Genomic DNA, 21,019 nt, shown 5'->3' with positions numbered 1-21,019 from the left:
AATGCAATTGCTTCACACGCGGGCATCTACAAAGCGAACTACCAAGGCTTCAGAATATAAGAAGAGAAAAGTGAACTTTTAATGTATGTGGTTGATCATTAACAACTAAAGCAAATATTTCGGCACACTTCAGTTATGAACATGGGTGTACGGAGTCACACAAATATTCAAGTCTATGTAGCTTTAACCATCGTTGACACATATCTGCTCTTCTCTCCGATCTTCTCGGCTAGAACAGTCAAGCTTGGGCTGTGCAGCACGTCAAAAATGCTTGTCGTTTCAGCTCCTGCGCTGGATACCAGCCAATTTCTGAGTTCAACGGCGATCAGCGAGTCAACCCCGTACTTGGACACGGGATGCTTTTTGTCGATCTCTGCAGCGTCCAAGCCAAACATCTCCGCCAACTTGGAGATGATGGCATCCAAAATGAGAACCACCGCACTAGTGCTGTTTTGTGCAGACTGCAAGGAATCAGACAGCCGAGCAGAAGTGGCACCCTGGTTGTCACCTCGGCCACGTGGGCCGCTCGTGGTGTTGTGGTTGACCTGCACAGAGGTGAACCTCTTGTCTTGGACCCAAGCAACGGTCGACGACTCGTCAAACTCCAAGATGCCTGTAATAAGTTGACTGAGATCAACAGGGCGGTGAGGACGCTGAATGGCTGTCTCAATGATCTTCAGCATCTGCGCTTCATCGATGTCGGCGAGTCCAGTCTTGGTCAAACGCTCCGCAACACCCTCAGTATTGGCGACGAAGCCAACCTCTTGAATACTCGCCAGGTCAATGGACACAGCTGGCAAGGATTTGGATGTACGATACTTCGCGAAGGCGTCCTGGAATGTTCCGCCGGCCGAGTAGTTGGCTTGACTGGTGTTACCGCCGAGACCTGTCAAGGATGAGAGCATGATGAAGAAGTCAAGGTCTGGAAGGTTGTTGTGAATGTTCCACGTGGCCGCGATCTTAGGCCCTGTGGCCGCGAGCCATTGGTCGTAAGTCATGTTGGGGAAAATGGAGTCCTGGCAGCGTGTGAGCTTTTCCCGCCCAACCAAGACAAACATGGGAATAAACTTACGTTCAAGGTCATAGCAGCTTGAATCACGCCACGAACGGGTGGGAGGTTATGTCTCGCGTGTTCCAGAACGCGCCTAAAATTTGCCTCATTGGACACATCGCAGTTCTCAACGAGAGTCTTGCATCCAGCGGCTTGAAGGTTCGCCATGAGAGTTTGGCAAGATGGATGTGACCGAGCGCTTCGAGAAAGAATGATGAGATTCTTGCATCCAAGACTACGCGCCATCCACAGAGCGATGGATTGGCCGATGCCTCCCATGCCGCCAACAATAACGTAAGTTGCAGTTGGAGACAGGCGAGCAGGCTTGGGATTAGGAATAACCTTTAGGGTAATTAGTAAACTGTGAAGTCGTAGTGGTCTTGCAATCATTCTTACCTTCACGAAGTCGGTTGGCTGAGGCTTCACCACGATCTTGCCCAGATGCTTGCCACTCTGCATGAACCTGAAGGCCTTGTCGACATCCGAGATGGAGTAAGTAGTCACGGGCGCGACAGTTCGGAGTTCTCCTCGCTCGAACATTGCCATGACACCCAAAAGAACGTCTTGAAGAACGAGTCCCTTGTACTTGCCCAGCTGGAAAAGATCAACCGCAGCAAAAGAGACAGCGCGGCGTAGCGGGCTCATGTCCAGGTGCTTAGCAGCCTCCATGTCTCGCTTGCCAATCTCAACAAATCTCCCGAATCGGGCCATGCAGTCCCAAGTCTCCTGCAGTAGGGGACCCGAAAGTGAGTTGAGAACCACATCAACCCCGTTGCCGTTGGTAGCTTTCATAATCGCAGGCCCGAAGGAAGCGTCTCGACTAGAAAAGATGTGATCTTGCGGGATGCCAAACTCCTTTATGACGAAATCGCGTTTGGCCTCAGTGCCGACCGTGACGAAGACCTCGGCACCTCGATGTTGAGCCAACATGACGGCAGCTTGACCAACTCCGCCGGTGGCGGCATGGATGAGCACAGTTTCACCCTTAGCAAATCTGCCGATATCGTACAGTCCGTGGTATGCAGTAGCAAAGACCATAGGAATTGACGCAGCATCCTCAAATGACATGTCGTCTGGGATGCGAACGGCACATGGCCAGTTGATGGAAACTCTGGTCGCCCAGTGCCCGCGAAGAATGGCACAAACACGGTCGCCAACCTTCAAACCACTCTCTTTTAGGGCGTCTGAGCCGAGTCTAGTGACAACGCCACTGCACTCATATCCCATGATGGTTTCATCGAGTTGGCCAAGAGCAACCAAGACGTCTCTAAAGTTGAGACCAAAGGCGCGTGGTTCGATCTCAATTTGGTCTGGTGCAAGAGAAGATCCATCCCGGTCGACCTCATGGAAACGCAGGGTGTCGAGGAGACCAGGAGTTCCAACCTCCATTTGAAGGGCAGTGCCTGAATCTTTGGTCGCGAACTCTCGGATCTCCAGGTGTGGTATGGCGTCTTCCGGACTGAGAGCTTTGTTCTCGGTATCGTCATTGTAGATGCGTGACACATGAAGCAGCGAATGCTGGACAGCATACTCCGTGTCAATGTCTTGAGAACTCCGTGCGAAGTCGAACGAAGCACTGAAGACATCTGCAATGAAGTCGGTATTCTTTTCAGCCCAGACTGATTCTGTCGTTTCGAGGTCGAGAGAAACGTATCGCCGTCCGGCGTCTTCCATCCGAAGGGTTCGAAGAAGCCCAGAGTGCAAGGCCATATCTGGCTCAAGACCCTTGGTGAGGCTCGCTCTTGTGACCCACAGAATACCCCGAGCGGTGGTCAAGAGACGTTGGATAGTCTCAAACTCTGCTTTCGCGAGACGGCTCAGCAGAGGGACGACCATTTCGACGAGCATAATGCACACTTTGTCGGTGGCATCGATCTTCTTCCAGTCTTCGAGAAGCGTTGAAGCGCCGGTCTTCGCTTGAATCGCAGCCTGTAGACCATCCATCCATGGAACTGGGACCTTCTCTGTAGGGCAGAGGATAGAAACTTCAGACGGGAAAGAGTGTGGTGAAGTTGCAGTGGAGGTCATGACACTGAAAGAGTAATTGGCATCATCTTCCATGTCGCGGACCTCCATGTCGATTCCCGAAAATCCGCTGTTCTTCAACACCCGGCTCCAGTGGTCAACGGTAAGATTTGGTCCACCCTTACGTTCAGCCTCCTCTGCGAGCCACCAACCAGGCAACGCTCCAAAGATGAGTTGGACGTCCAATGTGTCTTTGGTGGTCTCGACCAGTATGAGCTTCCCATCGGGCTTGAGAAGCTTCCGAACGTTTTTCATCGTCTTTTCCATGTTCTTCGTAGCGTGGAGAACCTGGCAAGCAATGATGAGGTCGTAGGAGCCAGGTATGAATGACTGCTCAGAGGGATCCACCTCAATGTCAAGTTTCTTGAAGCTCATCATGTTTCCATAGTCGGCGAACTTCCTGGCAGCCGCCTCGAAGAAACCGGTAGAAACGTCAGTGAAAGTGTAGGATGAGAAGCGATAGCTGCCATCAGGAGTGTCGTCAGACAGTCCCTTCAAAACAGAACCGGTGCACCCACCGGTGCCTCCCCCAATCTCGAGAACCTTTGCTCGCGGAGTCTTCATGGAATAGAGATGCACAAGCTGCTGGACTTGGTCGTAAGATCGGTTGCAGCGAAGGGCTTTCTCGTAGAATTCATAGAGAAGATTACCTTCCATCATGACTTCCAGAGGTGCCACCTGCTTCCGAAGGATCTTTGACAGGTTCCGGCCGATGCGACATAAGAGGCGGCCATTGACGCTCTGAGACGAGACTTCGTCGAATAGCATATGCTTCATGCCCTTGCTGGCCTTAGCCCAAGATGCACTACCACGAGCAAGAGTGCCGACAAGCCCAGCGTCGTAGTTGGACTTCATCCAATCGTAAAGCGATTTATGATACCATTCCATGTCAAGCAGAGCCTGATCGTCTGAGCCGATGTCTTGAATAGCGTCTTGGATGAAGTGCCATGCAGAACGAACTAGCTTCTTGTTGATAGAGAGTTCATGAGCGTCGACGTGAAATCTGAGCGGCTCTTTGATCATCTCCACTGGCATCATGGTCATGTCCGGGTGCCAGAGCATCTTGAACAAGAGTTTAGGTGCTCCGTCTGGGCCCTGCACTGGGTTCAAACCATCGACAGCCTGGCAGAAGAGACCTTTGACTTCTAGAAGCACCTCATTTGAGCTTTGCGTGGCGCGAGTGGTGATTGTTGACTGGAAGCCTGATCTGTCTTCCTTAGTCACAGTCGCAAGAGCGTCAAACTGGGTTCCAGGAGCCGAGTCGATGAGCTTGGAGACAAATATCTCTTGAATAGATCGTGGCATGACCATGGAATTCTGATAGGCGTTTGTGGGGAGTGCCGAATAGGCTCCCTGGAAGACCGAGTCCAAGGTCGTCGGATGAAGAACATGACCGCTTGCAGCATTGGAGTCCGCAACTTGAAATTGAAATCTAGAACCAGACACCTGCTCCTGCGACTGGATGCTGAGCATATTCTGGAAGGTAGGCCCATGGTGAAGTCCCATCTTCCTAAGACGGCTGAATAGTTCTTCGACATCCATAGGCTGCAAGTGTTTGTCCTGGATAGACTCGGAGGAGTTGGTAGGCTGACTCAGAGGAAGAACTGTGGTTGTTTTTGTTCTTTCTGAGATGTATCCGTGAACATGTTCGGTCCATGAATCACCATCAGCACGGGCTGACTTGAGCGAGAACTCATACCATCCAGGCTCCAGGTTCTTGCTATCACATGGGTGCAGAGACAACTGGACTTCGATTCCACTCTCAGTGTCTGGAATGACCAAGGCATTGCTGATTTGGATGTCTCTCAGGCGATACCCATCGATTGAGTCTGCAGCAGAGCCTGAAATCTGACGTATAGCCTCAATTGCCATCGTGATGCCTCCAGCGCCAGGGTAGACGATGTCCGATTGAACCAAGTGATGCCGGAGCCACGGAAGCTCAGAGGGCCTGAGGAAGTGTCTCCAAGTCGGACTCGTTGGCGCAGGGCCCGGAAGCAAAGAACCAAGTAATTCATGGCGTACGTGAGGTCTCTGACGATGTGCAAGGTTGAGTCGAGATTCTTGCCAGAAGCTTGTGGCGTGATTCCAAGGATAAGAGGGAAGGTCTGCAATGACACGCCTGTTGCTTTGGTTATGCTGGTCGTTGACAGCAGCCACGTCGACTGGGTATCCTTTACACCAGAGAGAACCAGCCGCTGTTTGCATCGAGATGGCTGCATTTTGACCGCGAACTAAGCAGGACGCATACGGCAAGTTGAGATCTTTCAGCGCAGCGGATTTGCATATTTGTCTGATCGGTCCAGCCAGTGCTGAATGAGGACCAACCTCAAGTATGAAATCCACCTTCGGACTGGTACCGTCGGATCCAGGAGCACACATCTTCTCAAATGACTGAGAGAAAAGCACTGGCCACAAAAGATTGTTCACCCAGTGTTGCGGCCCAAGCTTGTCGGGGGTGGTAATCAGATCGCCCGTTACCGGAGAGGAGTAGACGATCTTGTTCCACTTGAGCTTCGGCTGGATGATGTCCTTCAACGTCTTGAGATACTCCTCGGCCATGGGAAGCATGTGGTGAGAGTGATAGGCAGACTTGACTTTCAGCTTGCGAGCGAAGATCTGTTCTTCGGCAAATTGCTTCTCGAGTCGCTCTATCGCGTCCAGATCTCCAGACAGCGTCACGCTAGACGGGCTGTTGACACAGGCAACTGTCACGGTGCCCTTGTCAACCCCATGCTCGGCCAGATACGACCAGGCTGCTTCCGAGCCAAGTCCAACAGCCATCATGCCCCCTGGGACAGCGGAAGATGTGTGGTACTTCTCAGTGAGGACGCCGCGGAAGTAGGCCACACCGAGCGCCTCCTCAAAAGTGAGTGCTCCTGAGGCGTAGGCGGCAGATATTTCTCCACTGGAGTGACTTGTTACGGCACTTGCGTAGATGCCCCAAGACTTGAGCAAGTCGACTAGGCAGATCTGAAGGGCGACACAGACTGGTTGGCTAAGCCTGGGCTCGTTCACTCGAGTTGTCTTCTCGTCACGCTGAAGTTCGTCGATCAAGGACCAGTCAGCGCCGTAGTCCGCCAAGACAACGTCGGCGTGAAGGACTGCCTTTCTGAAAGTCGAATAGGCTGAGATGAGCTCACGTCCCATGGCATGCCACTGAGCGCCTTGGCCATTGAAAACAAAACCAATGCGAGGTGGTTCCTTGGCGAGTGAAACCGTCTTCTTGACAGGATCCTCGAGAGAGTCCATCAGGTTGTCCAGGCTAGTGAGACTCGAGACTGCCACTCTCCAGGGAAACTGCGACCTTCTCATGTTTAACGTATGGGCAAGATCGTCAAAATTAACCTTGTCGCCTGAGGACTTCTTGCCCTCAAGATAGGATCTTAAATCTGACACCATCTGGGAAGTGACACTTGAGTCTTTGCTGCTGAGAGGAAAGAGACGCGGCTCATCTGAACCAGCTGGCGGCTCAGGAAGATTTTGAAGATGCTCCTGCGGGCCGTCGATGATGACATGACCATTGGTGCCACCATAGCCGTAATTATTGACTGAAATCCGGCGAGGCATGCCCTGAGGCCACTCTTGGGTGACTAGGGGTACTCTAACTCTGAGAGCTTCCATGTCGATCTTGGGATTGGCCTTCTCGTAGTTCAAGCTCGGGGGAATAACTCCATGCTTGACCATCATGATCGCCTTGATCACGCCTGCAATTCCACTGGAGGCCTCCAAATGGCCTAGATTGGTTTTGATCGATCCGACTAGAACAGGATCATGACTGCTGCGACTCTTGCTGAAAACCCGGCTGATAGCAGTGGCTTCGATGGGATCTCCTGTGGGTGTGCCCGTCATATGGGCCTCGACATAGGCTGTCTTGGAAGGGTCCAAACCGGCTCGTCGATAACAAGCCCGAATCAATTCCTCCTGCGCTTCTGCGGACGGCGAAGTAATAGTTGGTGTTTTACCATCCTGATTGATAGCAGTCTCTCGGATGACTGCGTGAACTGGATCACCATCCGCAACAGCCTCACGAAGCGGCTTGAGAAGGAGCGTGGCAATGCCTTCTCCTCGGCCGTATCCATTGGCTCTGCTGTCCCAAGCAAAACACCGTCCATCGGCTCCTAGAACGCTAGAACTTGTTAGCACATATCTCAACAGCCTGTATGGACTAATGATTTACTCACCCAAGACTTGACATAACGATAAAGGGGTCGGGATTTAGCAGCAGATTCGACGCCCCGACGATAGACATTCTAGACTCTCCGTTCCGAATGCTCTGAACCGCTAGATGAAGGGCAGCCAAGCTCGCGGAGCAACCCGTATCTGTCGTTAAACTAGGACCACGAAGGTCGAAGAAATGAGAGATTCTGTTTGACATCATCGCGACACCGTTGCCAGTGAGAGCGGTTCGTGGCAGTGTGTCCGGATCTCTCATGAGGCTATCATGATAGTCTCTCGAGAAAGAGCCCATGAACACAGACGTATCGCTCCCTGCGAGTCTTTGAAGAGATACACCGGCTATTATTCCATTTTAGCTCGCGTATTAGTGTTAGAGCCGACCATTCTTACCATTTTCAGATGTTTCAAATACAGACTCGAGAAGCAACCGAATCTGAGGGTCCATTGCCTACGCCAAAACAGGTCAATATCTTGTCACCTACAGGTAGTTTGTCTCTCAACTCACGTTGGCAATTTCTGCGGTAAAGTTGAAAAAGGAAGCGTCAAATTTGGAGATGTCATCTTGTATGAAGTGACCGCCAACTACATTGGACTAGATGAATCATCGTTAGCTGGCCACGATTGCTTTGCTATCATGTTTCTGATTTGTCCATACCATTCCAGTTTTTGCATGGTCCTTGTTGTAGAATGCATCTGAGTTGAACCTCGACTTTGGAATGGTTGACCATCCATCTCTTCCCTCGAGAACTAGTTGCCATAATTTCTGAGGAGTTGTAGCATCTCCTGAGAACTTGCAGCTCATGCCAATGACGGCAATTGGCTCTACTGGTGCTCCTCGAGGCGATTGAATGCTGTCCACAGGAGAGCTCAACTCTGAGGATACATGACTCATGTAGGGTGCCATAGTGAATTGTTGATTGTAGTCTTCAGTTGGTTTTGTTACTACAGAACACGGGCCACAGAATATCGATCTGTGATGTCGGATTTGTGTGGGTTCTCGAATCTCGATAGATGGAATATCCGAGACCGGAGAATATGTCAATGAGCAAGCACGGTCTTACTAAGGGGTTCTACATGCACTACGTATCGACTAGACTCTTCTCAGCGCCGTGTTGATAGAATTATGTTGGAAGATCTTGTGCCAAATTTGCATGGTCAATGTCTTCACGAAGGTCAGCTCCCTGAGCAACCGGCATCACCGAAAAGGCGTACACCGAGTCGACTGCGCCGAATACGTTTCCATGGGTTCTTCCGGCTGATCATGGTGGAACTGTCTTTGATCTTTCCGGCTTCCAAAGACGTTTCCCTTTTGGGAAGCGCCGTTCGCTTCGGCGCTTAATGCGGGAAAGCTTCACACGGAAAGTCACGTCCCATGGCCGGCAACCTTATCTGCTCGGGACGTTGAATGTCGAACCGGGATCATGGATTTTGAAAGGTAACTATAGGGGCTAGGTTCCTCACGACTCATGGTGTCAACGGGAGCGTAACTTTGGACGATGGGCTAAGGGTGATACGCGACTCTAACCGTCAAAGTCTATAGGATGCCAATAACAGAAGAAACCTTACCTAGTCACCTAAGCGGACAATTTTGTAATCCGGTTGGGGTGCTGGAATTGAGTGTGGTGTAAGTCCTGCCGCTTGGTGACGGCGCGCCTTAGAAAACATTGTTTCCTCAAGTATCTCCAGTCACATCTTAGCAATCCAACTCTCACCGATTGTACTGTCGCATTGGAGGCAACGTTATCAAACAGCAGTCAAGATCACCACCCTTCAGTAAAAATGCCTTCCACGGGAAATTTGTCTAAGTGGGCCAAATTTGGCGACCGCAAGTCAAGCCTGAAATCCGATGAGCCTTCCGTCGAAGAGCGCCCGGTTCCTGAGAGCCCTCCCCTAGATCCAAGTGCCGATGGACCGACTGGCTTGAAGCTACTCGCAATCACATTTGGATTATGCTTGACGCTATTCCTAGTTGGATTGGTATGGGTTCCTAGAGCCAGCAGCTCGTGACCATTTGTCACTGACATAGCCACAACATAGGACAACATCATCATATCGACCGCAATTCCCCGGATCACGGACGAGTTTTCGTCGATCAACGATATTGGCTGGTACGGCAGTGCCTACCTGCTGACAACATGCACCTTCCAGCTCACCTTCGGCAAACTATATACTCTATTTTCCATCAAGCTCACTTACCTGATCTCAATCCTCATCTTTGAGATAGGGTCAGCCATATGCGGCGCAGCTCCTCAGTCTGCCGTCTTGATTGTTGGGCGTGCAATCGCGGGTATTGGATGTTCAGGCATTCTCGCCGGAACCTTTACAATTATTGCCGTTATCATCCCATTGCCTAAGCGCCCTGCCTACACTGGTTTGGTCGGGGGTGTTTACGCGATCGCCTCCGTTGTCGGTCCTCTGCTTGGCGGCGTGTTTACTGACAAGGTCACTTGGCGATGGTGTGTAAGTTAACGGAAGAGATCTACACCGACACATCTTCCAAAGCTAACGGTTCTCAGTTCTATATCAACCTTCCGGTTGGCGCAGTAGCACTCGTCATCATGATCTTCGTCTTCAAGTCCCCACCTCGCCCAGATTCAGACGCAAACATCACACCACTGGAGAAATTCCTTCAGATCGACCCTCTAGGAACCGCTGCCCTGATGCCAGCCGTCATTTGTCTCTTGCTGGCGTTGCAGTGGGGAGGCACGATCTACCCTTGGAACGATGCCCGGGTCATTGTTCTTTTCGTGCTCTTCGGAGTATTATCCGTCGTCTTCGTCATCATTCAGGTGCGCAACGGAAAGAACGCCACGTTGCCCCTCACAGTCGTCTCTCAGAGAAGTGTAGCGGCTGCGTGCTGGTTCTCGGTTTGCACGGCTGGTGCGGATTTCACACTGCGGCAGTACATACCAATCTGGTTCCAGGCGGTTAAAGGCGTATCTGCTGTTGACTCCGGGCTGATGAATCTGGCGTTGATCCTTGCAACCGCTCTGGCATCCATTCTGAGCGGAGTGGGAATCACCAAGATCGGTTATTACAACCCTTTCATGATTGCTGCGACGCTATTCATGTCTGTTGGTGCCGGCCTTCTGACAACATGGAAACCGGACGTTCCAAGTAAGGCATGGATAGGATATCAAGTTCTCTACGGTATGGGATCCGGTCAGAGCATGCAGACCCCATTGATGGTCGTTCAGACCGTTCTTCCAATGGCAGAAATACCTCTCGGAACGGCATTGGTCATGTTCTTACAGACCTTTGGAGGGGCAATCTTCATCTCGGTGGCTCAAAACGTCTTCACCAACGAGCTTCGAGCTGGATTGGCGTCAGAACTTCCGAACATCAACGCTACCGCCATTGTGGATGGTGGTGCGAACAGCATCAGAATGCCAGGTGTCATACCACCGGAGTCACTGGATGCGGTTTTGCGTCTCTACAGTAAGTCTTTGACGAACTCGTGGTATGTGGCCTTGGCTCTTGCTTGTGCAAGTATCGTTGGGAGTGCACTTGTTCAGTGGAGAACGGTTAAGCAAGAGGCCGCTCCAGCCGCTGGCGACGAGAGTGGGAGCAAGGACACCATGAGCGGAGCAGCGGATGCAATGGAAATGAAACAGCAGGACTTAAGTCCTACCGGTTCCACCAAAAATGATGTCTTTAACAAACGGAACGATACGGTCTGAAAAGAAGAAAGCACGGGGGAGGCAAATGCGATAGATAGATGTCGGACATGGAGCATTGTGGAGTTTAGTTCGGATAGAATATGGGATACTTCATTTCGAGGCGATTTCAATTCATTCAATTGGATTATGTGTTTTTCACCTGGGATGTAGATGTTCTACTTTCATACCGAGAAGTTCTTGTCTTCATGTAAGAATGGATCAATCAAACGTGACTTTCCCGTATTTGATCACTTGAGTTCTCCCGCAGTGTCAAGTTGTAAGATACGATAAGATGGAATGCGTCCACATTATTGACGTAAAGCAGGCTCTTTGGATTTATATGGGTGCGAACGAGAATGATTGTAATGTCTATTCTTCTAAAACTGGTATCATAAAAACGATGGTGGCTGCCTATAATATTGGTCGACGGCCCACTCCATAGCTCTCACAACTGCCTTAATCTCCGAATCCTTCTTGGGCGGGTGGTGACCACCAGAGTGATAAAGCTTCTTTGAGATACGGGCGTCACACATTTGATAGCCAACCTCATGCATATCATGCATGAAAGGAAAGTCTCGTCTCCCGGAAACATGAACCGTCGGTATGTGTATGCGCTCGGAAAGTAACATCGGGTGCAGAACTCGGGGTACAACGCCTCCCACATCACGGAAAAAGTCTTGATTGAAGGTTGGCAAAACTGCTCCGATCTTCAATGCCGACTGGAAAGTCCGGACGAGGCAGTCGTTGAAGACCTGCTGTCGTGGGGCAAGATCCTTTGCGCTCGTCCCGCTGCGTCGGTATGAGCAGAGATCCTCAATCTCAGTCTCGCAGTATGTCTCATCGGCTGAGAAAGGAACGACTGAAGAGAAGAGAACTGCAAACTTGAAATCCGGTTCTTCGCCGTTGACTTGTTGGTGGTAAATGTAGGATAGCGCGACAGAAGCACCCTGGCTAAAGCCTAAGATGCCATCAAACGGGCCGAGCTCATCAACGGTTGCTGCGATGTGTTGATGTGCCGTCTCAATCTCTCGTGGGGAGTACCCCGCAGTATGAGAGTAGAACGGACCTGGGAGCGCAGGGCTCATTCCTAAGATTACGCCGTTAGCACGAGGAGTTCGCAGGATGCAAGACATAATTGCTTCCGGGCTATCAACTTACCAGGCCCTCGGTGTGATGGGACAGGACCATCGACCAAGACAAACTCATAGCTCGCATCAACCGATCTCATCAAGCCAACCAGCTGGCTTTCCAGAATCTTGGCAGAACTGCCAACGCCATGCAATGCAAGAATTCTCATGTTTGCTAGATGATAATGACAGCGGTAACGTCGAAGGCAACCCGAAAGTAATTTCGAAATTACAATTTCCTGTATGCAGGATAAGAAGAGAAAACTCTCGTGAAAGACTGATATCGTGAAGTTTGAATTGAATGATTAAGCTCCTCGTTCTCGGTATCGGTAAGTCGGCTGTCTCAATCGGGTAATTTGTGTACTTTTGTACCGTTTGGGACGGATCCGGCGGCCATTTTGGGATGGTGACTCGCTACTGGATGTGGTTTCTGACCAGGAAGTGCCGTCCTCGGAAAAGCTTCAAGGTACGGATATCAGTATGGAGATACCTTGGATTGGTTACGTTGAACGTCAATTAGCTACCAAGACTCACGATAGTTCGTTGAGCCATTTGCGCAAGTCTACAGTAGTTCCTTGCAGTTCCGATTACACTACGTAGCCATCACCATTATTCAATCAACAACGACGGATATCACAGTCATCATGAGTCCGTGCAGAGACCAGGAGCCAATTGCCATCGTTGGTGCAGCATGCCGCTTGCCTGGCGAAGCAACATCACTCAGCAGACTCTGGGACATGATCAGCCATGGCAAAAGTGCTCATGGAAAGGTTCCTTTCTCTCGATGGGACGCCGATGTTTGGTATCATCCTGATCCAGATCGTAAAGGATCTGTAAGTTGCCATTTTCGATCTCTCAGATCAACCTGTTGACAACTGTGAATGCGTAGATTAGTGTGAAACATGGATACTTTCTCCAAGAAGATGTATCGCTTTTCGACGCCCCTTTCTTTTCGATGACAGCTAGAGAGGCCGCTGGGATGGATCCTATGAAACGACTTTTGCTTGAAGTGAGCTATGAGGGATTTGAGAATGGTGAATTCTGGCCGACATCTCGTCTCCGGCTCACCGTCGCTAACAAGAGTTGCAGCCGGAATCCCGGTGGATACTCTGATGAATTCCCAGACCGGCGTGTACGTTGGATGTATGACAAATGATTACGAGCAACTTTCAACGCACGACATTCATGATGTAGGCGATGTTGCTGCATCTGGACTGAGCGAAGCGATGACCGCAAACCGAGTTTCTTGGTTTTTCGGTTTGCGAGGACCCAGCTTAACTCTCGATACGGCATGTTCATCAAGTTTATACGCCCTTCACCTGGCTTGCCAGTCCTTGAAACAGGGAGAGACTAACATGGTGAGTCGGGAGCATCACCAGATTTGGTATGAGTGACTGAGATTTTGAATAGGGATTGGTGGCTGGTGTCAACCTTATCCTTCATCCGAACTTCATGCATCAGTTATCGTCGATGCACATGCTCAGCCCGGAAGGCATATCTCACTCTTTCGATCATAGGGCCAATGGCTATGGTCGAGGAGAAGGCATCGGCTGCCTGATATTGAAGAGATTGAAAGATGCACTGCGAGATGGTGACACTATTCGAGCGGTGGTCAGGGGTACCGGCACGAACGCGGATGGCAAGACACCGGGCATTACCCAGCCAAGTTCCGAGGCCCAGGCCGAACTCATCAGAAGCACATATGAGGCTGCAGGCCTATCGCTCTCGGACACGCAATATTTTGAAGCCCATGGAACTGGAACACCTCTTGGGGTAAGAGTTAACCACAGCGCTTAAGATGTGAGGTGAGTGCTAATCATTTACAGGACCCCATTGAGTTGTCGGCAATTGGTGCAACCCTCGGAGCTGGGCGCACACCAGAGAGCGGCCCATTGTATGTCGGCAGCATCAAGGCCAACGTTGGCCACACCGAAGGCTGCTCCGGTCTAGCTGGTGTACTGAAGTCCATTGTTTGCCTGGAAAAGGGAATCCTCGTACCAACTGCCGGCATCGAAAAGCTGAACCCGAAGCTTAAGCTCTCCGAATGGAATCTGGCTTTACCATCCGAGAACATGCTCTGGCCAGCCACTGGTCAGCGACGTGTCAGTGTCAACTCATTCGGGTTCGGCGGTGCTAATGCACACGTCATCCTGGACGATGCTCATAACTACCTGCGAAATCGAGGGCTGCACGGCAATCATAACACAAGCACCTTCGAAGACGACTCTTCAGAATCAGGCATCAGTCTAGGATCTGACTCACCAAGACAAGATGCTAACAAGAGGTTATTTGCCTTCAGCTCTAAGGACCAGAGTGGAATTGAGCGTCTCGGTGCGGTTTACGCCGACTACCTGTCCCAGAAGGAGTTCACATCTGGTCCGAGGTTTCTCGGTGACCTGGCTTATACGCTGTCGATGAGACGAGCTCCCTTCGAATTTCGAAGTTTCGCAGTCGCGGATTCCATCTCGGACCTCCAACGCCAAATTTCAAAGGGTTTGCCGGAGCTGAAGCGATCATCCAAGCACGATAATCTCGTCTTCGTTTTCACGGGGCAGGGTGCTCAGTGGCCTGCTATGGGAAGAGAGCTCTTGAACAACTGCATCTTCCGAACGAGCATCAACAAGTCGCAGGTGTTACTGGAGCACTACGGCTGTCTATGGGATTTGACGGATGAGCTTTCCAAGACGGAAGATTCCAACATCGATCTACCACAGTACAGCCAAGTGCTGTGCACCGTCCTACAGATCGCACTTGTTGACCTCTTACGAGCCTGGGGCATTACACCGAAAGCCGTTGTTGGCCACTCAAGTGGTGAAATAGGTACATTGAGTCTAATCCGGTCCTCGCATTGCGTGAAGCTAACGGTCTTCCAGGTGCGGCGTATGCAGCCGGTCTTCTTTCGCGCTGCAATGCAGTCAAGGTTGCGTATCTCCGAGGCATTTGCTCTGCCAAGGTTGCAGATATCGTAAGCCCTCGAGTTGGTGCCATGCTTGCGGCAGGTCTCTCTGAAGAGGAGGCGACGGCATATCTTAAGCATGTGCCACCTGGCTCAGTCGTGGTTGCTTGCGTCAACAGTCCATCGAGCGTCACTTTGTCAGGTGGTCGCAACGCAGTGTCGAAGTTGTCTGAGCTCATCTCCGCCGATGGCAAGTTCGCAAGAATGCTCCGTGTGAAAACCGCGTACCACTCTCCTCACATGGCTACCGTCGCTAAGGAGTATATGGATCGCATGGGGGTAATCATCCCACTTGCAGACCAGGATCAAGTCGCCACGATGTTCTCATCTCTCACTGGGAAACCAGTGACTTCCAGAGATCTCGACGGGTCGTACTGGATGCGAAATATGTGCGAACAAGTCCGCTTCTCTCAAGCTATGGGCAATCTCCTGGATCATGCACCGGATGCATCTCAAGGACGGGGTCGCAACCGTACGCCCTGGAGCGCCTTCGTCGAGCTTGGCCCTCACGGGGCATTGCAGAGTCCCGTCGGAGAGGTTGTCAAGTCCAGTCAAAGCAAGGCAGCGAAGGAAGCGCCTTATCTTTCTGCTGTCACTCGTGGAAAGGACGCCGAGTTAACCGCATTACAGCTTGCGGGACAACTGTGGGCTTCAGGACACAGCATCAACCTTGCACGAGTCAACATGATTATTCCCGAGTCGCTCCCAATGGCCTTGCCAGATTTACCATCCTATCCGTGGAATCACAAGAAGGGCTACTGGCACGAATCAGCCATAGCTCGTTCAAACAGGTTTCCTGCAAGCCCCCGGACCGACTTGCTTGGAGTTCCGGTCGACTTACAAAATCCCATGGAACCCAGATGGCGCAACTATCTGCGCATATCAGAGAATCCATGGATCGAAGACCACAAGATCACTGGGACGACGTTATATCCAGCAGCTGGTATGATCGTCATGGCAATGGAGGCAGCGCGACAATTGAGTGATCACGGCAAGACTCTCACCGGCATATCGTTTCATGATCTGAAATTCGAGCGCGGTTTGGTTGTTGCTTCAAGAGATCAGGCTGTTCAAACCGAAATCAGCTTGCGTCCCGATGATTCGCAATCTCATGCGTGGAACTTCACAGTATTCTCAACAACAGCAACTGGGTCTTGGACCAGACACTGCTACGGCAATCTTCAGCTTGATTACGCTCATGAAAAGCGCAACCATTCGCGCCTTTCCCAGGCAGAGTGGTCCGAATTATCTTTGAACAAAGAGGATATCGAAAATAGAGCATCCAAAGAGCTTGACATGGAGTCTTTCTACGATGATCTCGAAGCTGTCGGCGTCGAATACGGACCGACCTTTCGGAACGTGTTCCAGGCTGCTGCAGTACCAGATGAACATTGTTCATACGGTTCGATTGCCATACCTGACACGAAGTCTTCCATGCCATTCAACTTCGAGTTTCCGCATCTCATTCATCCAGCTACCATGGATGCCATTTTCCATCTTCTGTTCATCGCCTTCTCAGATGGCCAGTCCTTAGACGAAGCCGCTGTTCCGTACACGTTGAAACACATGTACGTTTCTACCGATCTACCGCAAGGGGATGGCAGCGTCTACACCGGGTTTGCAAAGCGCTTGCGAGCCAACGGTCGCGAGACATCCGGCGATCTGATCGTTTCTGATGAGAGCTGGAGCGGTCCTAAAATCATTGTCCGTGACTTTGCCTTGAGACAGGTCACGTCATCCAAGGACTCGTCCTCAGCCACCGAGACGGCTTCACGGAAGGTGTGTGCCAAGGTTCGCTGGAAGGCAGATCTGGATTTGATACGCTCCGCGGACTCTATTCTCAGCCACGGTCTCCCCAACAGCAATGAGGATACTTCAGGGCACAGTGAAGAGGTCTTGCACACTTTGTCGGGACTGTTGGACAAGCTTTATCACAAGACGCCAAACTACCAGGTGCTTCTTTTTGTCACAGAGGCTACAGAATCGACCCAACGTCTCTTCAGAACTCTCATGATGATCTCAAAGAGACTTGCCAATGGCAATAAATCTGTTTCTCAAAGGATTGCGGTGGTAACAACAGCTGAACCCGCCCAAATCATGGTTGAGAAAGAGTTGGAAGACCAGCAGGAATCGAGTGTCGTCAAGAAGTGGGAAGTTGGTTCCAGAGACTCATTTCCGTTTGAGGAACAACTCTTTGACTTGGTCTTAACGATTGATTCCTACTACCATGCTGGTTTTGCAACCATTCTGACGCAAGCGTACGGGGTGACGCATCCCAGCGGCCACATCGGCATACTGCAGTCGAACGTCTTTTCTGCTATCGACATGAAGGCCTCAGAAATTTTTGAATCACATGGTCTGATCACCAGATTCAGCCTCAATGACAACGACTCCCGCCAAGCACTTATCCTGACTCAGAAGCCCACACCTGTGGCCGCAAAGACTACCCCCAAGGAAGTCGTTCTGCTCCGGAGACTTCAACTTTCACCTCAGACTCAGGCGTTGGAGGAATCATTGGTCCGCCGTCTCAAAGAAAGTGGCTGTCAGACTCATCCAGCAACACTGGACAGCGTTCATGATCTTCAAGGAAAGCATGTGATCTCTTTACTTGAAGTGGAGACCCCCTTCGTGTACGACTGGACCGACGAAGAGTTCTCTCAGTTTAGGCGCTTGGTTTCCAGTACCAGCCACATCCTATGGATTACACGAGGTGGCCTGATGCACAACTGGCACGACGGGCTGGAATTCGCCCCCTCCCAGGGTCTCTTGCGTGTGTTGCGCACCGAGTATTCACAGGTTACCTTGCCACATCTCGATTTGAGCAGGGCAATCGATCTGGGGTCTGAAAGAGTCTCGGAAATCGTCCTGGACGTATGGAACTCGACGCTCCGCAAAGACTCTCAGTCGCTTGAGATGGAGTACGCTGAGCTCAATGGAACAGTCTTCATTCCAAGATTCATTGAGGATGATAACATCGATATGGACCTCGACCCTGATGGTCCATGTCTGCAACCTGTTCTCACGACACTGGGCAATCAAGTTCCTCGTCAGCTTACCGATGATGATGGGCGCCTTGTGTGGCTCGAGACAGAGCCCTCGGGAACTCTTGGCCCGCAAGAGATAGAGATCACCGTTGAAACCGCTTTCGTGCGGAAGAGCACAACTCGCATGCCAGACGGCGATCATGGGAACCTTTTAGCCCAGACTGTGGTCGGTATCGTATCCGCAACTTCGCCTGATGTCACATCTTTTGAAGTTGGAGAGCGTGTAGTTGCGTTACAATCAGGTCCCTGTCGAACCAAGCTTCGCCTTCATGAGTCTTTGGCTCGACTCCTTACTCCTAGCATCCCGGCAAAGGAAGTAGTTTCACTCGTTTCTTCTCTGACAACAGCTCAATATGCCTTGCTCGAGGCAACCAGGCTTGAACGTGGACAAACAGTCATTGTTCGCGGAGCCGATACCGCCATCGGCCTGGCCGCTGTTCAGCTTGCTCAGTCTCTGGGCGCAGAAATCTTCCTCGCAGTCAAAAGCATCCGCGAGAAGTCCTCCTTGTCCGAGCAACTACGCGTCTCAGAAGACCAGATCTTTGGACATGGTTCAAACGAGATCCGTGATGCAGTCTTGTCACGAACGGGTCGGAGAGGTGCGGATGTGGTTTTGAATTGCGACCAGACCTGTCCAACTGCGGCAAGTCTTGAGAGTCTCGCTGAGTTTGGCACTTTCATTGATTTCAGCGGAGACTACGACTCCCGGTCTTCAAAGAACATCGTCCCACAGAACATTACCATGGCCACCATTGACGCATCTCGGCTTCTCGAGGCAAAGCCTGCGATCATGAAAAGACTATTCGACAAGTCCCTCGCCTTGATCGAGGATAAGCAAGTCGTGCCACTTGGCAAAGTTCGTACACGATCTATTGCCGACTTGAGCACGATCGAACAGGATGATGATACCACTGAGTTTGTGCTATATGTTGATAGCAATGCTCAGACTCTTGTGCGCCCATCTCGACTTCCCGATCTCCGCCTGGATTCCGAAGCAACTTACGTCCTCGCTGGTGGTTTCGGCGCTTTGGGGCTGCAGATTGCCGACATGATGTTCCAACACGGCGCTGGCCACGTTGTCTTCTTGTCTCGATCAGGAGGCGACAAGAACCTGGCTGATCTCACAATGTTCCGCGATCGCGGGTCGAGGGTGCATGCTTTCAAGTGCGACGTCTCTGATCCATCCCACGTGAAAGATGCGGTTGAGAGATTAGTCAACAAGGGATGCCGTATCAGGGGCGTCATTCAGTGTGCCATGGTTCTCGAGGCAAGACACCTGATACCAGTGAGAAGATCTTCAACTATTGTATACTAACAAGTCTTCCAGGATGCCATATTTGAAAACATGACATATGATCAATGGCAGAAGTCCACCCGCCCGAAGATCCGCGGAACCATGAACCTTCACAACTATATGCCAAAGGACATGGAATTCTTCATACTTCTTTCATCCATCACCTGCGTCATTGGCAACGCAGCTCAATCAAACTATGCCGCCGGAAACACGTTTGAAGACGCTTTCGCACACTACCGCCGGAGCCAAAGCCTCGCAACCACGGCAATCGACGTGGGACTAGTTACTGATTCGGCCCACTTCACCGGGGACTTCGACATGGACGCATATCTCCAGATGTACGAGCACCGCTGGGACGGCCTTCAAACCACTCAGGCGGAGCTGGACGCTGTGTTGAAGGCTGCCATGCGAGGTCGCACCGCCGACGGTCAACCAATTGAGCCCCAGATTGTGCTGGGTCTCGGTAGCTCGATGCCCAAGGGGCCGTTGGCAGCATCCTGGACGAGAGATCCAAAGTTCAGTCACCGTGTTGATCATGATTCGTCAGCTTCTTCGGGATCATCTGCCAGCCAGCAACCCATCTCGGAGAGAGTGGCCAAAGCGGAAACACAGGCAGATGCCGTCAATGTGTTTGAGGATGTTCTCAAGATGTATGCTGCGCAGGTCATGGACATTGCAGCAGATGAGGTGGACGCAGAAAAGGCGTTTTACGACTTTGGTGGTAGGTTTCTTGTGCCTCTCTGCCACTTTCTTTGATTTTGGTTCGTAGAAGCTGACATACCTTGTTTTAGTTGACTCTCTGAAAGCCGTCGAGCTTCGCAATCGTATCTTCCGAGACCTCCAGACTGACATGTCTGTCTTTGAGCTGTTGAGTCCTTCGCCACTCTCAAAGCTTGCATCAGAGATTGCTGGTAGAAGCAAGCTTGTGGCACATTTGGTCGATGTCAAATAGCTATCCAATACCGCAACCCTTCATTACTGAATCAATTGATCATCGAAAGTGTGATACCACGTTTTGAATGATTTTCTGTCTAGTTTAACAATATGCCTTGGCAGCGAGAGAGAACGCGAGGACAGCGCCAGGAGAGAGAATGCCACTCGCAAGAGTCAGAGTCCCAATTCTCACAATGAAAGAGTCCATCAGCGACAAAAACCACTGGTTGCGCTTTCGCAACCGGCGCACTACAGCCGAGGATCGCAGTGCCAAGTCTGCAAATGGCACCAAGGCCGCAGTGATAACGAATATGTCCAATTGTAGAAACTCGCGGGCACCATCCGCAATTGCCGTGGGTGACGATGCAACGATTGAATTCTCTGGCCAGAATACACGGCGCCATCCAACCTCTGCTGACCCAAGAAGTGCCCATCCATGGCCGGCCAAGGCAGAGGCGCCGGATATCATCAGTGAAGCTGTGACAAACATTTTTGAGATGTTTGGATCGTGTTTCTTTGATGACTTCTTAGGTAGCTTTTGGGCCGCCCAAGTGAAGAAGGGGTGTGCGGCAGTCAGAGCCAGCGGCGTGAATCTGTAAAACGCGATCAAGCCTTGACGTTGGCTTGTGGTGCAACTCGAATTGAAAGCTGGGTACAGGAGCATTGCAGGTGTAATGGCGCCGAGGACAGCAGTCGGGATCAGTGCTAACGCCTCCGTCGAGTCTGATGGACCGATGCCGTGGTCTTCATTCGC

General features: G+C 51.2%; 2 protein-coding genes across 2 annotated transcripts; one reads left to right on the top strand and one right to left on the bottom strand.

Annotated features, from left to right (window-relative positions):
* Window positions 1–173: 173 nt before the first annotated feature.
* On the bottom strand, window positions 174–8,156 carry CkaCkLH20_09299 (polyketide synthase; the record flags this gene model as incomplete). Its single annotated transcript, XM_038892014.1, has 9 exons — window positions 174–1,016; window positions 1,073–1,393; window positions 1,448–5,024; window positions 5,099–5,181; window positions 5,402–7,202; window positions 7,258–7,591; window positions 7,643–7,700; window positions 7,758–7,844; window positions 7,908–8,156. 9 exons carry the CDS (start codon window positions 8,154–8,156, stop codon window positions 174–176), a joined length of 7,353 nt encoding a protein of 2,450 aa, XP_038742597.1.
* An 875-nt stretch (window positions 8,157–9,031) lies between these two features.
* On the top strand, window positions 9,032–20,284 carry CkaCkLH20_09298 (uncharacterized protein; the record flags this gene model as incomplete). Its single annotated transcript, XM_038892013.1, has 10 exons — window positions 9,032–9,229; window positions 9,290–9,712; window positions 9,769–10,690; window positions 13,128–13,181; window positions 13,233–13,396; window positions 13,449–13,811; window positions 13,865–14,858; window positions 14,912–19,323; window positions 19,366–20,053; window positions 20,124–20,284. The coding sequence occupies 10 exons, from the start codon at window positions 9,032–9,034 to the stop codon at window positions 20,282–20,284; spliced, it is 8,379 nt and encodes a 2,792-aa protein (XP_038742596.1).
* Between the last annotated feature and the right edge of the window lie 735 nt (window positions 20,285–21,019).

Source organism: Colletotrichum karsti (genome assembly GCF_011947395.1).
Source record: "Colletotrichum karsti strain CkLH20 chromosome Unknown Scaffold33, whole genome shotgun sequence".
Taxonomy (NCBI): domain Eukaryota; kingdom Fungi; phylum Ascomycota; class Sordariomycetes; order Glomerellales; family Glomerellaceae; genus Colletotrichum; species Colletotrichum karsti.
The sequence above is the reverse complement of the archived record's forward strand: the minus strand, read 5'-3'. Positions and strand labels throughout refer to the sequence as shown.